The 21,501-nt window shown below is 35.3% G+C and overlaps 3 protein-coding genes across 3 annotated transcripts; 2 read left to right on the forward strand and 1 right to left on the reverse strand.

The window, feature by feature from the left end:
* The first annotated feature begins 2,378 nt into the window (after positions 1–2,378).
* Positions 2,379–5,065, forward strand: LOC148062767 (C-reactive protein-like). Its single transcript, XM_087779174.1, has 5 exons — positions 2,379–2,429; positions 2,499–2,553; positions 2,611–2,713; positions 2,782–3,079; positions 4,589–5,065. The coding sequence occupies exons 1-5, from the start codon at positions 2,394–2,396 to the stop codon at positions 4,805–4,807; spliced, it is 711 nt and encodes a 236-aa protein (XP_087635300.1). The 5' UTR covers positions 2,379–2,393; the 3' UTR covers positions 4,808–5,065.
* A 1,826-nt stretch (positions 5,066–6,891) lies between these two features.
* Positions 6,892–9,755, reverse strand: LOC148062768 (C-reactive protein-like). The gene is made up of 5 exons (XM_087812246.1): positions 9,661–9,755; positions 9,539–9,593; positions 8,799–8,901; positions 8,439–8,736; positions 6,892–7,357 (listed from the first exon to the last, which is right to left on the reverse strand). The coding sequence occupies exons 2-5, from the start codon at positions 9,591–9,593 to the stop codon at positions 7,085–7,087; spliced, it is 729 nt and encodes a 242-aa protein (XP_087668372.1). The 5' UTR covers positions 9,661–9,755; the 3' UTR covers positions 6,892–7,084.
* A 2,400-nt stretch (positions 9,756–12,155) lies between these two features.
* Positions 12,156–14,790, forward strand: LOC148062769 (C-reactive protein-like). Its single transcript, XM_087812482.1, has 4 exons — positions 12,156–12,299; positions 12,367–12,469; positions 13,906–14,200; positions 14,265–14,790. Exons 1-4 carry the CDS (start codon positions 12,245–12,247, stop codon positions 14,478–14,480), a joined length of 669 nt encoding a protein of 222 aa, XP_087668608.1. The 5' UTR covers positions 12,156–12,244; the 3' UTR covers positions 14,481–14,790.
* The last annotated feature ends 6,711 nt before the right edge of the window (positions 14,791–21,501 follow it).

A 21,501-nucleotide genomic window follows, 5' to 3' on the forward strand; every position in this document is an offset into this window, starting at 1 on the left:
TCAAATGTGAGAGACAGAATGTGAAAAAAAGTCTGGAGACTGGCTAGGCCACTCCAGGACTTTCAAATGCTTCTTACGGAGCCACTCCTTCGTTGCCCGGGCGGTGTGTTTGGGATCATTGTCATGCTGGAAGACCCAGCCACGTTTCATCTTCAAAGCTCTCACTGATGGAAGGAGGTTTTGGCTCAAAATCTCACGATACATGGCCCCATTCATTCTTTCCTTAACACGGATCAGTCGTCCTGTCCCCTTAGCAGAAAAACAGCCCCAAAGCATGATGTTTCCACCCCCATGCTTCACAGTAGGTATGGTGTTCTTGGGATGCAACTCAGTATTCTTCATCCTCCAAACACAAGAGTTGAGTTTATACCAAAAAGTTCTACTTTGGTTTCATCTGACCACATGACATTCTCCCAATCCTCTGCTGTATCATCCATGTGCCCTCTGGCAGACTTCAGACGGGCCTGGACATGCACTGGCTTAAGCAGGGGGACACGTCTGGCACTGCAGGATTTGATTCCCTGTCGTTGTAGTTACTGATGGTAACCTTTGTTACTTTGGTCCCAGCTCTCTGCAGGTCATTCACCAGGTCCCCTCGTGTGGTTCTGGGATTTTTGCTCACCGTTCTCATGATCATTTTGACCCCACGGGATGAGATCTTGCGTGGAGCCCCAGATCGAGGGAGATGATCAGTGGTCTTGTATGTCGTCCATTTTCTGATAATTGCTCCCACAGTTGATTTTTTCACACAAAGCTGCTTGCCTATTGTAGATTCACTCTTCCCAGTCTGGTGCAGGTCTACAATTCTTTTCCTGGTGTCCTTTGACAGCTCTTTGGTCTTGGCCATAGTGGAGTTTGGAGTCTGACTGTTTGAGGCTGTGGACAGATGTCTTTTATACAGATAACGACTTCAAACAGGTGCCATTAATACAGGTAAGGAGTGGAGGACAGAAGAGCTTCTTAAAGAAGAAGTTACAGGTCTGTGGGAGCCAGAGATCTTCCTTGTTTGAAGTGACCAAATACTTATTTTCCACCATAATTTACAAATAAATTCTTTAAAAATCCTACAATGTGGATTCCAGGATTTTTTTTCCACATTCTGTCTCTCACAGTTGAAGTGTACCTATGATGAAAATTACAGACCTCTATCATCATTTTAAGTGGGAGAACTTGCACAATCGGTGGCTGACTAAATACTTTTTTGCCCCACTGTATATATATATATATATATATATATATATATATTTTAATTAAATTATTTCTGTATGTTATGGTCGAATTTGTTTGTTTATTTTAAATCATTTGTTCAATCTGTTTTTCTTCTTCATGAATAAAATATTTTATCTCAACTCATTGTTTTATCCTGATTCAAAGTAGTTATTAACAAATTAAAGCTGCAATATGTAAGTTTTTGACAACATTTATTTGAACCACATTTTCTTGAAAAAATCTTAGAGTTTTATTATTGTGTTTTTATATGAAGCACTGAGAGATTATTGTTATAATATATATAATTATATATATATATATATAATAATTATATTATATATAATTATTATAACCTATATATATATATATATATATTTTAATTAAATTATTTCTGTATGTTATGGTCGAATTTGTTTGTTTATTTTAAATCATTTAATTTATATTTTCTATATTTAAAGGTTGAACTGTTTTTTTACTGAATAATATTTAAAGATATAGTTAAATTGTAATATTTTAATAACAATAATTCCAACATACATTTTCTTTATTCAATATTTTTTAGACTTTTACTTCAAATATACATTATAATACAATAAGAAAAGATTACAGAGCCAACTTTGTTAGCCAATCATGTGACGCGAAGACGATCACGTGACAATTTTCTTTTAAAATTATTGATTAAAAAAATTAAAATTCCATTTTTCTGTATACTCATTTCATCACTCAATTGCCAATATACAAACTATTACATCTAATTGTTTAAATTTTTTTCATGCTAATTTCTTTTTCATTAAAATGAATAAATACATAAAAAAGTTTGAACATTTAAAATATTAAACGCAACCAGTGAATATTCTGCTGGAACATTTATACTTTTCTCGTGAGGTAAAACATTGCAGTTACATTGCTCTGACATTCGGGGGCGCAAAAAACAATTAGTTGAATTTTATGTATTGAAGCTTTAACGTTTGGTACTTGATTCTTTGGTTTTTTTCTAAGCATCAGTTTAAATTTCTCCCACACTTTCCTGCAAAAAAAGAGGAAACTACATTCATGTTTATGTTGATGTTTTAATGTCCGTGACAATCGAAAACGAATTTCGATAAAAGCAGAAGTAAAAAATAAGGAAGTAAAATCTGCAAAAATAACATAAATTTGGGGGAAGAAGCCAAGAGAAGCTGCAGATGCTCACAGAGAAATCATTGCAGGACTCAGAGATGGTAAGAAGAATCCTGAAGAAAACCTCAAACATCGTAAATATCTATATGTTTGTCTCTTTTCTTGTGCAGATGAAGTTATTTCTACTGCTGGGGTGGTTGGGCGCCTGCATGGCTGCGCCTCAAGGTAAGAATTTCACTTTTCATTTCTTATCAAGACTGTTTTCAACATCTTTATTTTCAGACCTGACGGGAAAAATGTTCACATTCCCGAAAAGTTCCATATCGTCGTACGTGAGGCTGACGGCGTCACACGCTCAGTTCAGCAAAGCCACGTTCTGTCAAAGGTGACGACTTCAGCCGAAAACCTCCCGAAAAACAGAGCCGACTAATCGTGCCTCGAACCCCCCCGCAGATTCATGACCGACCTGAAGAGGGATCACGGCCTCTTCTCGCTGGCCACAAGGCTCTCCCACAACGGCCTCTTGCTCCTCTGGGACGAGGCCAACAAAGAGATGGAGTTCCACATCAAAGACAGGAAGTCGGAGTTCCAGAGGCCGGACTTGAAGCTCAACATGTGGCACTCGCTCTGCACCACCTGGGAGTCCAGCAGTGGACTCGGGCAGCTGTGGATCGACGGACAACCGTCCATCAGGAAGTTTCTCATCTCCGACAACTTCACCGAGAGCCAACTCACCATCATCCTGGGACAGGTTTGCAGATCATTTGATCGATTTACTTTTCTCACACGGGACACATAGAAATAAATAATAAATATGACATTAATTTAAAATATACATCAAAATATCAAGACATATTAAAACCATTGGAACATTTTTCAATAAAAAAAGCAAAAACTTTAAGTCTTGTCATGACAGAAACTTTCAAGTTAATGTCGTTGATGTTTCAAAACATATTCATATAAAAAGTGTTTATTTTTTCTTTAGGATTTTTACATACAATTGATGAAAAAAAAAGAAGTTATTTGAAGATATTAAATCTTCTTTTTTATTTCGTACATTTTATTTTGTTTATATTCTACCTGTGATTTTTTATTGAAGTGTAGCTCTTAAAATGAAACTTATATAAATGAAGAAAAAAGAGCTGCTTGGAGGAGGTCTGCACCTCCATTCTTGTCCTAATATATGTAAAACTCAACCATATTTAAAAATGTCAAACGTGGAAACATTTTTTTTTCTTAATTGTAATATTATTTTTTAATAATGAAATTAAATCATTTTCCGTATTATACATTTAATTAAAAATGTGTATACTGACAGTGGATTTAAAAAAAACAAACAACAACTTATGAAATTATTTATATTGTTGCTGTATTATAATGATCTGTTGGTAGTGGCTCCACGTCGTCACGTGATCGTCTGCGCGACACGTGATTGGCTGAAAGTTTGATCAAGTAGCTCGTTAATATTTTCTTACTATACCAACGTTTTTATATTTTAAAAATAATATCTATTAGAGATGTAAAATGGTTTATATTTGTATTATTACTTTTTACTTTTCTTTTTCTTTTTCTTTTTCTTTTTCTTTTTCTTTTTCTTTTTCTTTTTATTTGTATTTTTATTTTTACTTTTACTTTTATTTTAACTTTTATTTTTATTTTTATTTTTACTTTTTCTTTTTTACTTTTCTTTTTTCTTTTTCTTTTTACTTTTATTTTTTACTTTTTTTTCTTTTTCTTTTTACTTTTACTTTACTTTTTTTTTATTTTATTTTATTTTATTTTATTTTTTTTTAATTTTTTTTTTTATTTTAATTTTATTTTTATTTTTATTTTTACTTTTACTTTTACTTTTATTTTTATTTATTTTTATTATTATTATTATTATTTATATATATATATTTTTTTTATTTTTAATTTAACTTTTTTTTTATTTTTACTTTTATTTTTATTTTTATTTTTATTTTTATTTTTATTTTTATTTTTATTTTTATTTTATTTTTATTTTTATTTTTATTTTTATTTTTATTTTTATTTTTATTTTTATTTTTATTTTTATTTTTATTTTTATTTTTATTTTTATTTTTATTTTTATTTATATCGTCTGTATTGCTGTGTATTGCTAATTGGAAAACAATTTCCCGATTGAGACCTCCTGAGGGATTAATAAAGCTCTATATATCTATATCTTAGAATTTAATAATGTGAATTGTCGTTGAGGTCAAGGTTAAGAATCTTTCATTTTTCCCGTGGATCTCTGCAGGAGCAGGACAGTCCCGGAGGCTCGTTCGACGTCAAGCAGTGTTTCATCGGGATGATGTCGGACGTGCACCTGTGGGACTACGTCCTGTCGCCCTGCGAGCTGCAGGCGTACGTGGACGACGCCAACTTCATGCCCGGGAACATGGTCAACTGGAAGGCGCTGGAATTCCAGATCTTCGACAAAGTGTTGATCGAGGACAAACAGATGATGTGTCACTGACATCGTAAATGTTTTTTTCTTTTTTTTAACCCATTAATCATCTGTCGAGTCCCAGTGGTTCAGGGTCAACGGCAGGATGTTAGAAGTCTTTCTTTCGCTCAACAGCACCCCCTGTGTTTTTTTAAATATATTGCATCCATTTAAAAAGTGCTGACTAAACCAGATTTATCATATCTTGTGTTTGGCTCGTCGCTCCAACGACAGAAACCAGGAAATAAACAACAAAACGACGAAGTAAAAAAAAAAATCTGAAAAATATTGTTTTCTGCTGAGTCAGTATTTTTTCTTCTTCTTTTGACACACGAGGTGTTTCAGACGACGAGCCTCTCCGGTGTTTCCGGCGTGAACTGGAAATGAAAGAGAAAACACTCTCTTTGATGGTGTGTTTGCAGAGTGAACCCAAGGTTTGTTGCTCTTTGATGTCAAAGTCACTTTTGTCGGGAGATAAACGCAACACAATCGATGAAATACACTTTTTCATCTGACGAGCGTTTGTTGATCACCTGTTCATTTCTGTCGCACACGTGTGCGCACAGGTACACACACACACAAAGAGGCGCATGTACTGTAGATGAATGCGCACGTGTACAAGTACACACTCTAACATCCTTGTGCACACATACACACCCAAACATATGGACAAACGAACACACAAAAACACACATAAATTGCATATAGATATTTACACATCGTGTACACAATCACACACACCAACAGACACTCACAGAGAGATACACAAACATGAAGACAATCATTCACACGAAAACAACTAAACACAAAGTGACCACCAAACAAACAAATAGACACGTACACACAAAAACATGAGAGCATACACACAGTAATTGTAAATTCACATATATAGAAAGATACACACAAACATGCACGTGCGGTTGCACACATAAACACTCCAACACAACAAGCACATTCATACACATACACAATTTGAAAACCAGAGTCACGTTCACACACACACAAACAAATGATAAACACACACAAACATGGACACAATAATGCAATAACAAACAACTATTAAACACAAAGGTACAACCACATTCATAAACAAGCACACACACACAAATAAAAATGTGTAAGCCCACACACACACACACATTAATGGAAACACACACACATACGTATAAACACAATGGGAAAACAATATTGATAAACATACACACATGCACACTTACACACAAAGGAGTATAAAAGCAACACACATGCAAACAAATGTAGGGAAACACAAACGCACAAATATTCACACCACAATTTAAATATGATGGAAAAACCACATGCATGTACACACTAACAAATATATAATACAAACACAAAAATTTAAACACAATGGATACAATACACTCATGTACACACAAACAAATAAATAATACGCACAAACACACATGCAAAAAATATTCAACTACAGTGTGAAGTGAATTACATTTATCCCTTGTGTAACCTCTGGGTCAAGGTGACACCAATTCCCTGAAACAAATGTGTTTAAGGGATCCCTTGTGTAACCTCTGGGTCAAGGTGACCCAAAGGCCCTTAAACAAATGTGTTTGTGGTATCCCTTGTGTTGTCTCTGGGTCAAGGTAACAAGAAAGGCCCTAAAACTAATGTGTTTGTGGTATCCCTTGTGTTGTCTCTGCGTCAAGGTGACCCGAAAGGCCCTAAAACATATGTGTTTAAGGTATCCCTTGTGTTGTCTCTGGGTCAAGGTGACAAGAAAAGCCCTAAAAAAAATGTTTGTGGTATCTCTTGTGTTTTCTCTTGGTCAAGGTGACCCGAAAGGCCCTAAAATATTTTTTGTTGTTGTATCCCTTGTGTTGTCTCTGGGTCAAGGTGACCTGAAAGGCCCTAAAACAAATGTGTTTGTTGTATCCCTTGTGTTGTCTCTGGGTCAAAATGACCTGAAAGGCCCTAAAACAAATGTGTTTGTTGTATCCCTTGTGTCGTCAAAGTAGATCAATGTTCATGTAAATATTGTGTGTTTTAAAGATGCCAGTGTTTGAAGTAAGATTAGATGAGGAACAGAGATTAATCAAACTAATGGATTTGGTAAAAGAGGACAAACACACATGAACATCAAATAAAAATCAAATAATAATTTAATGAAAGCAACTTTTACAAGTATTTGATCGTTGACTTTTGTATCTGTTTCAAGTTCAGTGTATTCAGCTGTTTATGAAATCATGGACGCAGGCTCGTGACGATTGTTTATTTGATCACATTTTTAAGAGTCGTTTTCATCTCGACTTCAACCTCGAATCGGTCTCTCTTCGATCAGCAAATCCTTTGGCCGTCGCTGATGAAACACGACGTATCATCCCCTTGGGTTTGGTCGCAGCTGGTTTGTTTGTCCTCGACCATCACCTGGTCAAAGATGGTGTACTCCAGGGCGTTCCAGTTGATCACGTTCCCGGGCGTGAAGTGACGGCTGTCCGTGTACGCCTGGATCTGGCAGGCGGACATCACGTAGTTCCACATGTGGACGTCAGCCATCATGCCCACGAAGCTCTGCTCCAGATCGAACGAGCCTCCATGGCTGTCCTGCTCCTGCACAGTCACAAAGAACAGGTTTTAAATGAAAACATTTTTTTTTTTTAATTGATTTTAAACAACATTTTTGAGTTCTTTTTGTGGTCAGGGTCAGTGTTTTTTTTATCTTGCAAAAGATAATATATACATAAAATATAATATAATATATACTATATCTTGAATTAATTAATTAAATTAATTTTATTTTTCAATCGCACCAAAAACTATTCACTATTGATTTTTTTTTTTTTTTTTAATGATTCTGCTTGGAGCCAAGGTCTCAAGCATGTAAGTCCCCACACAATTCTACATGGTTATCAACCTGTAAAAAATATTTTACTTTACTTTTTTCTCACAATAAGAACACATTTTATATTTTTGACATCAACACATTAATAGTTTTACATCGCAGTTAAAACGTTTTTTTTTTTACAGTATGTTAAAAACATGCAATATTTAAAGCAGAATTTTAAATCATTAACAGGTTTGTGTTTGCGTTTGTTCAGCTGTGGCTTTCAAAATCTTTTAAAAATGACTCTTGTCGGAGCCAAGGTCTCAAGCAGGTAGGGAGTTTATTTTCTTACAATGAGTATGAGTTTCTGATCAAGGAAGTGAAGTATTTAAATTAATTTTTATTTGTAAAGCATAATTAAAATTTTGCATGTCAAGCTATTATTGTGGCTTTAAAGATATTTTAAAAAATGACTCTGGTCGGAGCCAAGGTCTCAAGCAGGTAAGTCCCCTCACAAATTGATGTGATTTAAATTGTCTCATTGCTCTTTTTTACGTCAATCAAGATCAATCTTATTAATAAAATATTAATACAGAGGTTGGATTTTTTTTTTTTAAGATTAGAACACGTTTAATTGTTTGAAATCAAGAAATTAAAGTATTTAAATTATATATTTATTAAAGCATAATTAAAGTTGTATTTTTTTTTTAATAAAAAGGTTGACGTTTGTATATTTTTCAAGACAAGTGGGTTCAACTGTTGGTTTTCAAAATATTTTTGAAAAAGTTCTTAAGGTCATTGCCACTGCGATCAACTGTAGCGCTACTATCCGATGATGCTAACAAAAAAGCTCAGCGGCTACTGTACCTGTCCCAGGAGGATGCTCATGGTACGGTCGTCGAAGGACCATCCAGAGACGATAAACTTCCGGATGGAGGGTCGTCCGTCGAACCACAGCTGAGTCAGTCCTGAGCTGGACTCCCAGGTGACACAGGTGGAGTGCCACATGTTCAGCTTCCTGTTTGTTTCAAACAGCTGCTTCGTGTTCTTCACATACGTGTCAATGCCTTTCGTATTATCCTTCCACAGCAGCAGCAGAGCGTTAGAGATTTTCGGGAGGGCTAGTGAGAAGAGGACGTGGTCCCTCCTCATGTCTGACTTGGATCTGTGGGAGCAGGAGGTGATGTGGGCGACACAGGAAACAGTCTGACTGGTCAAATATTCTACCTCTGACAGAGAGTGAGAGCGTCGAACTGGGTGAGAGACGGGGTCAGTTTCACATACGAGGTTGTCGTCTTTTTCGGGAACGTGAACATTTTCCCTGACAGATCTGTAAACACGAAGAAAAAATGAAGATTAAACTAACCCTAATCCTAACCCTAACCCTTATCTTAACCCTAATCCTTACCCTAACCCTAACCCTAGCCCTTGCCCTTACCCTTACCCTAACCCTTATCTAAACCCTAATCCTTACCCTAACCCATATCCTAACCTTAACCTTAACCCTAACCCTAACCCTAACCCTAACCCTAACCCTAACCCTAACCCTAACCCTAACCCTAACCCAAACCCTAACCCTAACCCTAACCCTAACCATAACCCTAACCCTAACCCTAACCCTAACCCAAACCCTAACCCTACCACTACCATTAACCCTAACCCTAACCATTATCTTAACCCTAACCCTTATTTTAACCCTAATCCTTACCCTAACCCTAACCTTAACCCTAACCCTAACCCTAACCCTAACCCTAACCCTAACCCTAACCCTAACCCTAACCCTAACCCTAACCCAAACCCAAACCCTAACCCTAACCCTAACCCTAACCATAACCCTAACCCTAACCCTAACCCTAACCCTAACCCTAACCCTAACCCTAACCCTTACCCTTTCCCTAACCCTAACCCTTACCCTAACCCTCACTCTAACCCAAGATACAAAAAAAACAACAACACCAAACTCTCACCTTTAGGAACAGCTGCACATGTCGTGAAGATCCAGAGGAGAAGAATCGCCTTCATCTGTTCAGGAGAAAAGAAAAAAGTTTTAGCAAGAACATCTCGATACTTTTCCCAGGACTCGTTCTACCTCGTCAACTCAGTGTCGCTCTCGAATCTGGACGTGGTGAACTCTGGGAGTCTCCTCTCAGTATTTATGACCTGCTTCATCTTCTGCAATTCCCCCAAAACTCTGATGATTACACAAAGTTTGCGCTGACATGGCAGCGATGTTTCCAGAGAAGGAGACAGCGGGACGCAGACGGTGAACTCAGTTGAATAGTGCTTACTCTGCAATATTTTGTTTGAAAATCACACGGGAAAACTTTGAAGAACGAACTGAAACTGATCATGAATATGACATTGAAGTTGTTAAATGTCAGGAGGAGGTGAACAAACAAATGAATAGATAAATAAATTATTAAATATAAATGTGTTTTTAAATAATAAAAACTGAAGTAAAATAAACAAGAACTTGAACAATTGTCCCACATTAAATAAGCGCCAAACATCAATTTAAAAAAACATTCAAAAGTTATTTCGAAACTAAAAAGATATTTATTTTTGCTATTTAAAAAATACCACAGTTTTACGCGAAGATTTGCCATTATGGATTACAATTTACAGTATAAAATATATTGTTTCAAGTGCAAAAAAAATGTAAAAGAAAATTTATTTTATTCATTTATTCAAGCAGAAGTAAAGCACAAACTCAAACAAAAATCTTTGCCCTAACCCTAACCCATATCCTAACCTTAACCCTAACCCTAACCCTAACCCTAACCCTAACCCTAACCCTAACCCTAACCCTAACCCAAACCCTAACCCTAACCCTAACCCTAACCCTAACCCTAACCCTAACCCTAACCCTAAAAACTTTGTTTTTTTGTGAAAAAAAAAAGAAATTGATGCCGATCCGACAGCCTTATCATTACGATATCAATAATATCATTACAACATATTATTCATGTACAAAGAAGTTTGTGGAGATCTACCGAAAACACACTCAAATCCAGACAATGGTGCACGTACAAAAATGTTTTTGTTGTACGAATCTGCGCTTGGACATAAATACAAACGCTTTTCTTTCGTTCGCAGCCATGTTCGCCCCTTTCCATGCCCACACTTACATATTTAAATTTGTTTTAAATGAACCAGAGTCCATGATTTTCCTCTCCATGATCAGAAAAAAAATGTGAAAACATGAATTTTAATATAATTTTAATATAAAAAAAACTCTGACATGGATCACAGACTTACATTTAAATGAGTGCAGGCCAGCTCCGGTGTAAATACACAATTATTAACGCGAATACTTTATAAACAGAGACAAGTTTAACACTCGCAAATTAAATTCACAAAATAAAAGCGTTTCGTTTACAAACAAAATTAACAAATCATGTGATGGTGTATGCCGGGGAAAACTGGCTTTAGCTGCTTTCATTCTGAGAGATGTCGTTTCACGAGAACTGAATGTGAAATGAAAAGAAATCTTTATTTTGAATAAATATAGAAATGTCCAATTTAAAACATTTTTAGTCCAAGGACTATGCTTTTTTTTCTATACTGTATATACCTATTTTATACCTGTATATATCTATTTTTTTAAATTTACAATTATGTTAATAATATTCCTTTATACTTGTATACGGAGGACAATAAATTATATAATTAAAAATACATATCAATGTTATATATATGTTTAAAAATATGAATACATTAGTGAGTAAATATATACATTTGAAAAAAAGTACAATAAATAATTATTTAGGACCAAAGAACGGTGTAATTTCTGTGTATATATAGGTTTATTTATCATTTATAATCATGTCATTTATCTTCCGTCTGTGACTCTTGTAGAGAAAGACTTGAAGCATCGGACGCTGATCATTTTGTTCGTTATATTATAAAAAACAAGTTTATAATTCCATTCTGAATAGTGTGAAATAGCGGATTAAAATATTCAGTATAAAACGATCAGTGTTGTCTTAATAAATACAGATCATCCGTTTGGCGATTGAGAACATATTTATACGTTTGTGAATAATTTCATATTCACTCACTTGTGCGTGAGTTCATTTTTTTTAATCAATATTTATCGTTAATGTAAGTCTGATGGGAACATCTCAACGTGACTAGTGAGTCCGACACACATTTCAAGCAGTAAATAAGGACGCACTCCACCTTCAAACTTGTCGGGAAGTTTGACCTATAGTATACTGACCTTTACCCTTTAGTACGTGAGGCCCCTGGTTCCAGAAATGAACCAAATGCACCAGATAAAACCCGTTGTCATCTGCTGTGGTGCAGAACTGGTTTCAACAGCATCCACAGTTTACAGGACATTACCTTCCACCATATTCTACATCTACTTGTGGCCGAAGGTTAATGATCTCCGGTGGCCCTCAGTCAATAACAATTCCCAGAATGTGTTGACAAAACTTCTGTTTCCATCAGTTCCTCTGAAGGCGTCGGCCCGACTCTCCCTCTGATCATTTTCCATGAGTGTCAGATCAAATTGTGTCGAGTCATCAGAAGCGACTTCAGATTGCGGAAGGTCGTGAGACCATAAGAAGGGAGATCCTCCCAGGATCGGTCAAACTGTCGGAGCCACATCGACACCAGCAGCAGCAGCAGCAGCAGCAGCAGCGAAGACTCTCTTATCTTGAGCGGAGATGAAGATCCTGGCGATGCTGTGCGTTCTGAGCGCGTGCACAGCTGCTCCTCAAGGTACGACGTTGCAATCTCGTGACTATGACAGTGTCTCCACTTTGAAGATTCTTCTTCTTCTTCCCAGATCTGACCGGGAAAATGTTCACCTTCCCTCGAAGCGACACCACATCCTACGTCAAACTGTTTCCATCCAGCACTCACTTCGGCGCCGTGACTCTTTGCCAGAGGTACCTAGAATCCTTGGTTAATTCAAGTACAAGTTCATAAATAACTGTATAAATTAATGAATAAATAATAATATAATATAAGTAAGTGGGTAAGTAATTAGTATTTGTAGAGCACTTTTCAAGACCAGGGTCACAAAGCGCTTAAAATGAATAGTCAAAGTATAAATTCCAATCTGTACTAGTAAGATTCCAGATCCTACTAGTACAGATTGGAATCCTACTACTGAACTAGGATCTGAATACTGGAATTCCAATCTGTACTAGGACAAATGGGAATTCTACCAGGACTATCTCCAATTCTAATTGAATAAATTTGGATTACAATTCAAACCCTAACCCTAACCCGTATCAATATTAAGATCCCAGTTCAGTAGCAGGATGTACTAGTACTAGTACAGATTGGAATTCCAATATAGTACAGATTGGAATTCCAATCTGTACTAGGTGATTCCAGATCCTTCTAGTACAGATCGGCATTATTATATATAAAAAAATATATACAATTATTTATACATTAATATCATTATTTCAATAAATACATTTCTAAATAAATGAATACTTATTTTGAATAAATATAGTCCAATTGAATGTTTTTTTAGTCCAAGAACAATGTTTTTTTGTATACTGTATATACCTATTTTATACCTGTATATATCTATTTTTTAAAATTTACAATTATGTTAATAATATTCCTTTATTCTTATATACGGAGGACAATAAATTATATAATTAAAAATACATATCAATGTTATATATACAGTATATGTTTAAAAATATGAATACATTAGTGAGTAAATATATACATTTGAAAAAAAGTACAATAAATAATTATTTTGGACCAAAGAACGGTGTAATTTCTGTGTATATATAGGTTTATTTATAATTTATAATCATGTCATTTATCTTACTACATACTTTTACCTTAAACAATTATAAATAATGTATGAATATGAAACTAAAAGTTTGAATAAATAAATACATTCTTGAATTAATATAGAAATGTGGAAAAAATCAATTAAATAATTTTTATTTTCAGTATATATACATTCTTTTTTTCAATATATTTTAACTTTCATTTATTTGTACGTATAATTATTTACACATATTGTTATTTCAACGTTTGTGTATTTGAGTATTTCAACATTTTAATCAATTCAGTTTTTCCATTTTTTTTCGTCTTTTATTTATTACGTCATTTCGCTTTCAATAAAACTTTATTGGCATCTATCGATGAAGTTAACACATTAAATTTCAAATCTGAATCCGAACGATCATCCACAGAACAAGGTCTCGGCTTGAGAATTTTTTCATTTTATTTTTTTAATGTATTTTTACATTTCGCTTTTTATTCATTTCCCCTTTTTCTACTTTTCCGTCATTCCGTTCATCATCATTTTAATCCATCTTCCAGCTAAATGTTTTTTTTTCTCCCCCAGGTTCCTGACTGACCTCAAGAGACACTACTCACTTTTCTCTCTGTCCACGAAGACGATCGCCAATGGCTTCATGTTGCTCTGGGACTATAATTATATGCAATTACAGGTTTATATCAAGGATGTGGTTCCAAAATTCAACCTCGAAATGACACGGAACACGTGGCACTCTCTCTGCGTCACCTGGGAATCCGGGTCTGGGCTGACGCAGGTGTGGCTGGACGGGGTACCGTCGGCCAGGAGGTCGGGCTTCTCCGGAGCGGCCTTCAACGAAAACCTAATTGTCATGCTGGGGCAGGTGAAAGACTTTTGATTCAATCTGGAGTTTTCTTTTTTTTACCCTCCTCCAAATGTCTCTGCAGGAACAAGACAGTTACGGAGGCTCGTTCGACCTCAACCAGAGTTACGTGGGGATGATGTCGGACATGCACATGTGGGACAGGGTCTTGAAGCCGTGCGAGATCCAGGCCTACCTGAACGACAACTTCGCTCCGGGGAACGTCATCAACTGGAAGGAGCTGAACTTCCAGATCTTCGACCGAGTGGTGATCGAAGAGAAATCAGTTTCAAGTTGTTGAATAAAAAACGAACCGACTCGTAACATATGATCAAATAAACAATCGTCACAATAACCAGCTAAGCTAGCAAGTATACCGTGAAAAACAAATGTGTATGTGTTATCCCTGGTGTTGTCTCTGGGTCAAGGTACTGCAAACACATTTGTTTTCAGGCCTTCGGGTCACTTTGACCCTAATATAACACAAGGGTTTCATATATTTCGCTTCACGCTACAGTTGAAACATTTCCTTAAACAAATGCTGTGATTTCTGAGCTCATTGAAATGACTTTTCCTGCAAATAAAAAGAAAAAACGTCTTTAATCAGTGAATATGTGTTGTGTGTTCACTGTGTGATGATTGTGTATCGGCCCGTTTGCAGCAGAGTCTTGGGCTCCTGCCGCGGGAATTTATTTACATCCATAATGCGATTTCTGGTTGATTAGGTTCCAACACGTAATACACATGGACACTTGTGTCGAGTCTGTTTCGTGCATTAGTGTCCAACGATGAAGCCCTTATGGATTTTGGAATCAATAACCCTTTCTTGTTTAAACACATTAGCATTTTTGCTCACGTGCCCTTTGGCAACACAGAGGCCTTCTTGGACGTGTCCATGATTTATTGGTAAATTATTGTGTCATTTTACAAATAGAACCATGAAAACCGGGGGACGAAAGTTAAACGACCAGTTTTCAGCCACACATTTTGCACCAGAATTTTGATTATAGATCGTTTTATTTATAGTAGTTTTGGTAATATTAAGAATACATAAATAAATGAAAGGATGTTACAAAAAATAAATGTCAAGATGTATTTTTGCAAACGTAAGTCTGAGGCAAAATATATGAATAATTAGAAACTATTAGACACAGATGTTACTTTGATAATAAACACAAATTGAGTAATCTGAAAATGATGGTATAATTTGTATATATATATATATATATATATATATATATATATATATATATATATTTATGTGTGTCATGTTAACATTTATGTTTCTATGGTGACATTTATGTGTATCATGGTAACATTTATGTGTGTCATGTTAACATGTATTTAATTGCATCGTGTCATGTTAACCTTTGTCTGTCTCATGTTACATTGATGTGTGTCATGGTAACATTTATGTGTGTCATGGTAACATTTATGTGTGTCATGGTAACATTTATGTTTCCATGGTGACATTTATATGTGTCATATTAACATTTATATGTGTCATATTAACATTTATATGTGTCATGTTAACATTTATGTTTCAATGATAACATTTATGTTTCAATGGTAACATTTATGTGTGTCATGTTAACATATATATGTGTCATGTGAACATATATATGTGTCATGTTAACATTTATGTGTGTCATGTTAACATATATATGTGTCATGTTAACATTTATGTTTCCATGGTGACATGTATATGTGTCATATTAACATTCATATGTGTCATGTTAACATTTATGTGTGTCATGTTAACATGTATTTAATTGCATCGTGTCATGTTAACCTTTATCTGTCTCATGTTACATTTATGTGTGTCATGGTAACATTTATGTGTGTCATGTTAACATTTATGTTTCCATGGTGACATTTATATGTGTCATATTAACATTTATATGTGTCATATTAACATTTATATGTGTCATGTTAACATTTATGTTTCAATGGTAACATTTATGTGTGTCATGTTAACATATATATGTGTCATGTTAACATATATATGTGTCATGTTAACATTTATGTGTGTCATGTTAACATATATATGTGTCATGTTAACATTTATGTTTCCATGGTGACATGTATATGTGTCATATTAACATTCATATGTGTCATGTTAACATTTATGTGTGTCATGTTAACATGTATTTAATTGCATCGTGTCATGTTAACCTTTATCTGTCTCATGTTACATTTATGTGTGTCATGGTAACATTTATGTGTGTCATGTTAACATTTATGTTTCCATGGTGACATTTATATGTGTCATATTAACATTTATATGTGTCATATTAACATTTATATGTGTCATGTTAACATTTATGTTTCAATGGTAACATTTATGTGTGTCATGTTAACATATATATGTGTCATGTTAACATTTATGTTTCCATGGTGACATTTATATGTGTCATATTAACATTTATATGTGTCATATTAACATTTATATGTGTCATGTTAACATGTATTTAATTGCATCGTGTCATGTTAACCTTTGTCTGTCTCATGTTACATTTATGTGTGTCATGGTAACATTTATGTGTGTCATGTTAACATTTATGTTTCCATGGTGACATTTATATGTGTCATATTAACATTTATATGTGTCATGTTAAGATTTATGTGTCAATGGTAACATTTATGTGTGTCATGTTAACATATATATGTGTCATGTTAACATTTATGTTTCCATGGTGACATTTATATGTGTCATATTAACATTCATATGTGTCATGTTAGCATTTATGTGTGTCATGTTAGCATTTATGTGTGTCATGTTAACCTTTATGTGTCTCATGTTACATTCATGTGTCTCATGTATCGTGATCATTTCTGATTCTTTTCTACATTTCGAGTAAATTTATCAATAAATCAACAATGAATATTTAAAAGTAAAAATTCATTTATTTAAATAATAAAACAAATTAAAAAAAACAATTTAGGTCATAATGATTACGTTACAATCAAACGCACAAAAAATGTGTGTATACCTTAGAAATCTGGAGAAAAAGAACATCTGTGCGAACATGAGGAGTTTGCGTTGCACCTCAAAGTGTTTAAAGTCAAAGTGTTGATAACGTATTGTCGCCTCTCCATCCATCACCGCTGAAACCCTCCGAGACCGAGTACAAACATTTCATGTTTTTTTTTTTTTCTTTTTATCTCTTAATGATCTCTCTGGGCTTCACTGGAATGGTGGAGAATTGCAGATTGTGTTCGGTGATAATGTTGTGAGACGCCGGCGAGCAGGATGTTGCGATGGATGTTTCGCTCTGGGCTGAAAATCTGCTGCAGTTTCAGACAAAGTGGGAGAAACATCTGCTGCGTCTCTTCCACCACGGTTGCCTCTGGATCACCTGATGGATGTTCCGAGCACTTCAGAGACGGGACTTTCTCTTAAAGGTGCCGCCATGTTGGCGACTGTTGTTGATCTAGTAACCCCAAAACAATATCACTGACGCTCATTTTGTCACCAGTTTCATGTATCGTTTTTCACTATTAATGCTTTTGTTACAGTTAACATTCTTACACTTGAGATCCTACACATCCTGTTGTTTCATATACACAATACAAGTGTAATTGTAGAATTTTCAATCATATCAAAAAGGTTTATGACTGAAATTATATCATTTTTATCCTTTGAAAACAAGATTGGAAAGGATCAGAGAGAAGAAAGTTGTGTGTTTTCTGTTCCTTTTTCAGTTTTCTATTTCACTGTACTCAATCCTGTGTGTCATTTGAACAATCCTGTGTCATGTGATCATTTGTATGTGTCATGTAAGCATTGATGTGTGTCATGTGATCATTTGTGTGTGCCGTGTTAACATTCTTGTGTGTCGTCTTAACATTTATGTGTGTCTTGTTAACATTTATGTGTGTCATGTGAACATGTATGTGACTTGCTTAAGATGTATGTGTCATGTTAACATTTATGTGTTTAATGTGAAAATGTATGTGTGTCATGTGAACATTTATGTATGTCATGTAAACATGTGTGTGTATCATATTAACATTTATGTGTGTCATGTGACCATGTGTGTGTGTCATGTTAACATTTATGTGTGTCATGTTAAAATGTATCCGTTTCATGTTAACATTCCTGTGTGTCATGTGAACATTTGTGTGTCAGGTGATCATTTGTATGTGTCATGTAAGCATTGATGTGTGTCATGTGATCATTTGTGTGTGCCGTGTTAACATTCCTGTGTGTCGTCTTAACATTTATGTGTGTCTTGTTAACATTTATGTGTGTCATGTGAACATGTATGTGACTTGCTCAAGATTGATGTGTCATGTTAACATTTATGTGTTTAATGTGGAAATGTATGTGTGTCATGTGGACATATATATGTGTCATGTGAACATTTATGTGTGTCATGTAAACATGTGTGTGCGTCATGTTAACATTTATGAGTGTCATGTTAAGATTTATGCATGTCATGTGAACATATATATGTGTCATGTAAACATTTATGTGTGTTATGTAAACATATGTGTGTGTCATGTTAACATTTATGAGTGTCATGTTAAGATTTATGCGTGTCATGTGAACATATATATGTGTCATGTAAACATTTATGTGTGTTATGTAAACATATGTGTGTGTCATGTTAACATTTATGAGTGTCATGTTAAGATTTATGTGTGCCATGTTAACATTTATATGTGTAATGTGAACATTTATGTGTGTCATGTGAACATGTGTGTGTGTCATGTTAACAGTTATGTGTGTCATTTTAACATTTGTGTCATGTGAACATTGATGTGTGTAATTTTAAAATGTATGTGTGTCATGTGAACATATATATGTGTCATGTGAACATTTATGTGTGTCATGTAAACATGTGTATGTGTCATGTTAACATTTATGAGTGTCAGGTTAAGATGTATGTGTGTCATGTTAACGTTTATATGTGTAATGTGAACATTTATGTGTGTCATGTGAACATGTGTGTGTGTGTCATGTTAACATTTATGTGTGTCATGTTAACATTTGTGTCTTGTTAACATTTATGTGTAATTTGAAAATGTATGTGTGTCATGTGAACATTGATGTGTGTCATGTGAAAATGTATGTGTCATGTGAACGTTGATGTGTGTCATGTGAACGTTTTTGTATGACATGTGATCATTTACGTGTGTCATGTGATCATTTATGTATCTCATATGATGATTGTTTGTGTCTTGTGATCACTTATGTGTGCCTGAGAACAATGAGACATTGATGTGTATCATGTGAACGCTTTTGTATGACATGTGATAATTTATGTGTGTAATGTGATCATTTATGTGTGTCATTTGAACATTTTTGTTTGTAATGCGGACATTAATGTGTGTCATATGAACACTGTGTGCATCATGTCATCATTTATGTGTATTATATAATATGCGGCATGTGATAAATTATGTGTTTTAAGCAAATTATGTGAATCATGTCAAATTGATATATGTGTGTCATGTAAACAGTTTGTGTGTCATGTGAACATTTTTTTCATCATTTGTGTATTGTATTTGGACATTATGTGTGTCACAAGATGATCTATGTGTGTCATGAGAACATTTTGTTTGAGTTGTGTTCGTTTACGTTTGTCATGACAACATTAATGTGTATCATGTGATCCTATATGTGTGTTCAGTCAACATATTGTGTGTCTCTTATCATCACCTGTAGAGACTCAGACGACCAGGCGTGGACCACCTCACTTGTGAAGTCTTCTGGACCGCGCTGCATTTCTTCAAAAATACACAACAACTCGTGGCCGGCGTTATCATTCCCCCAGGATGAGCCGAAGGGTCTCCGGGGGGGAAGAGCAGCGTCTGGGCATCTTCGCTCAGGTCTATGACCTTCAACCTGACCTCTGCAGGAGAGAAGGCACGTCTGAGAACATCCGGCAGGTGTTTTGCTTCACCTATGACACAAAGATTTCCTGCAAAATATCCTGGTTTATTTTTTTTTGCGGGTTGTTGGTTTGATTTTGATCATCATGTGCGTGGGCGTCCTCATTCAAACTTGTGTGCAATCAAAAAAAAAATAAAGAAGAAGTTCACCCAGAGATTGACCTCAGATCCACCGACAGCTAATCGGGGAAATGTTATTCCTCCCTCCATGAAAAATGTATTTCCAGCGTCTGTGTTTGTTCAATTTCACAGCAGGACACACATAATCAGGTTGTTCCAGTCGAGGACGTGGAATTAGACAAAGACTTTATGCATGTACGAGAACACGCTTTCCTGTACGTTATTACATCCTTTCCTCGGGACATGTTGGAATCTGGTTTGGAATCTCACACACACACACACACACACACACACACCCCCCCACACACACACACACACACACACACACACACACACACACACACACACGCACACACACACACGCACACACACACACACACAACTTTTTGGAATAAATAAGTGTGAGCGGATGGAGAGGATTGCAGATGGAGTCTACAGATAATGTAGTTGGATTTTAGATAAGAGTGAAACTGCTTTGGGGCGTAGAATGTCCCGCATATTTCTTTTATATTTCACCGACTCCAACACAAAGACGGCTGCGAAGCTCTCGCCTCTTCTGTCGGCGTTTTTTGAACACTTCCTGCCCAGACTTTCCTTAAGCAGATCCTTGTCTGTACCTGGGAATTAAGGTACGTCGTTTTAAAACTAGTTATATTTAAGTAATGATGTTGCTGATGAAGTTCAATGAAACAGTGTCATTATGTTCAGAGTCCACTAGATGGCGACTCTGCACTATTTTCCTTTGTTTTGAACAACTGTTTTAAAGAAACCTAATTTTTAAACTAATGGCGCCACCTACTGACCTCTAAACAACATGACACGGCTTCATGAAGCTTCATCAGCAACATTACTACAATAATACAATGAAGTATTTATTTTGAAGGATAACAAAAAGCAACACAAAAATCTAAGAAAAAACGAAATAAAAGGGTGAAACCTAGTGATGTGTTGATGAAGCAGTGTCATGTTGTTCAGAGGTCAGTAGGTGGCGCCATCATTTAGAAAATGATTTGATGTTTCATTAAACAAAAGGAAAATAGTGCAGAGATCGCCATCTAGTGGGCTCTGAAAATAATGACACTGCTTCATGAAGCTTCATCAACACATCAACATACTTAAGGGTGGAATCCAGACGAAGCTTCACGATACAGTGTCTTCATTTTTGTGATCAGTAGGTGGCGCCCTCACTTTGAACATAGATGAGGGCTCAATTGTAACCACCATTTTTTATCTTTAATTCAATTAAATATATTGTATATATTAGTGATGGTCTGATGAAGCTTCATGAAGCAGTGTTATTA

Source organism: Callionymus lyra, chromosome 17, assembly GCF_982586985.1.
Source record: "Callionymus lyra chromosome 17, fCalLyr1.hap1.1, whole genome shotgun sequence".
NCBI classification, from domain to species: domain Eukaryota; kingdom Metazoa; phylum Chordata; class Actinopteri; order Syngnathiformes; family Callionymidae; genus Callionymus; species Callionymus lyra.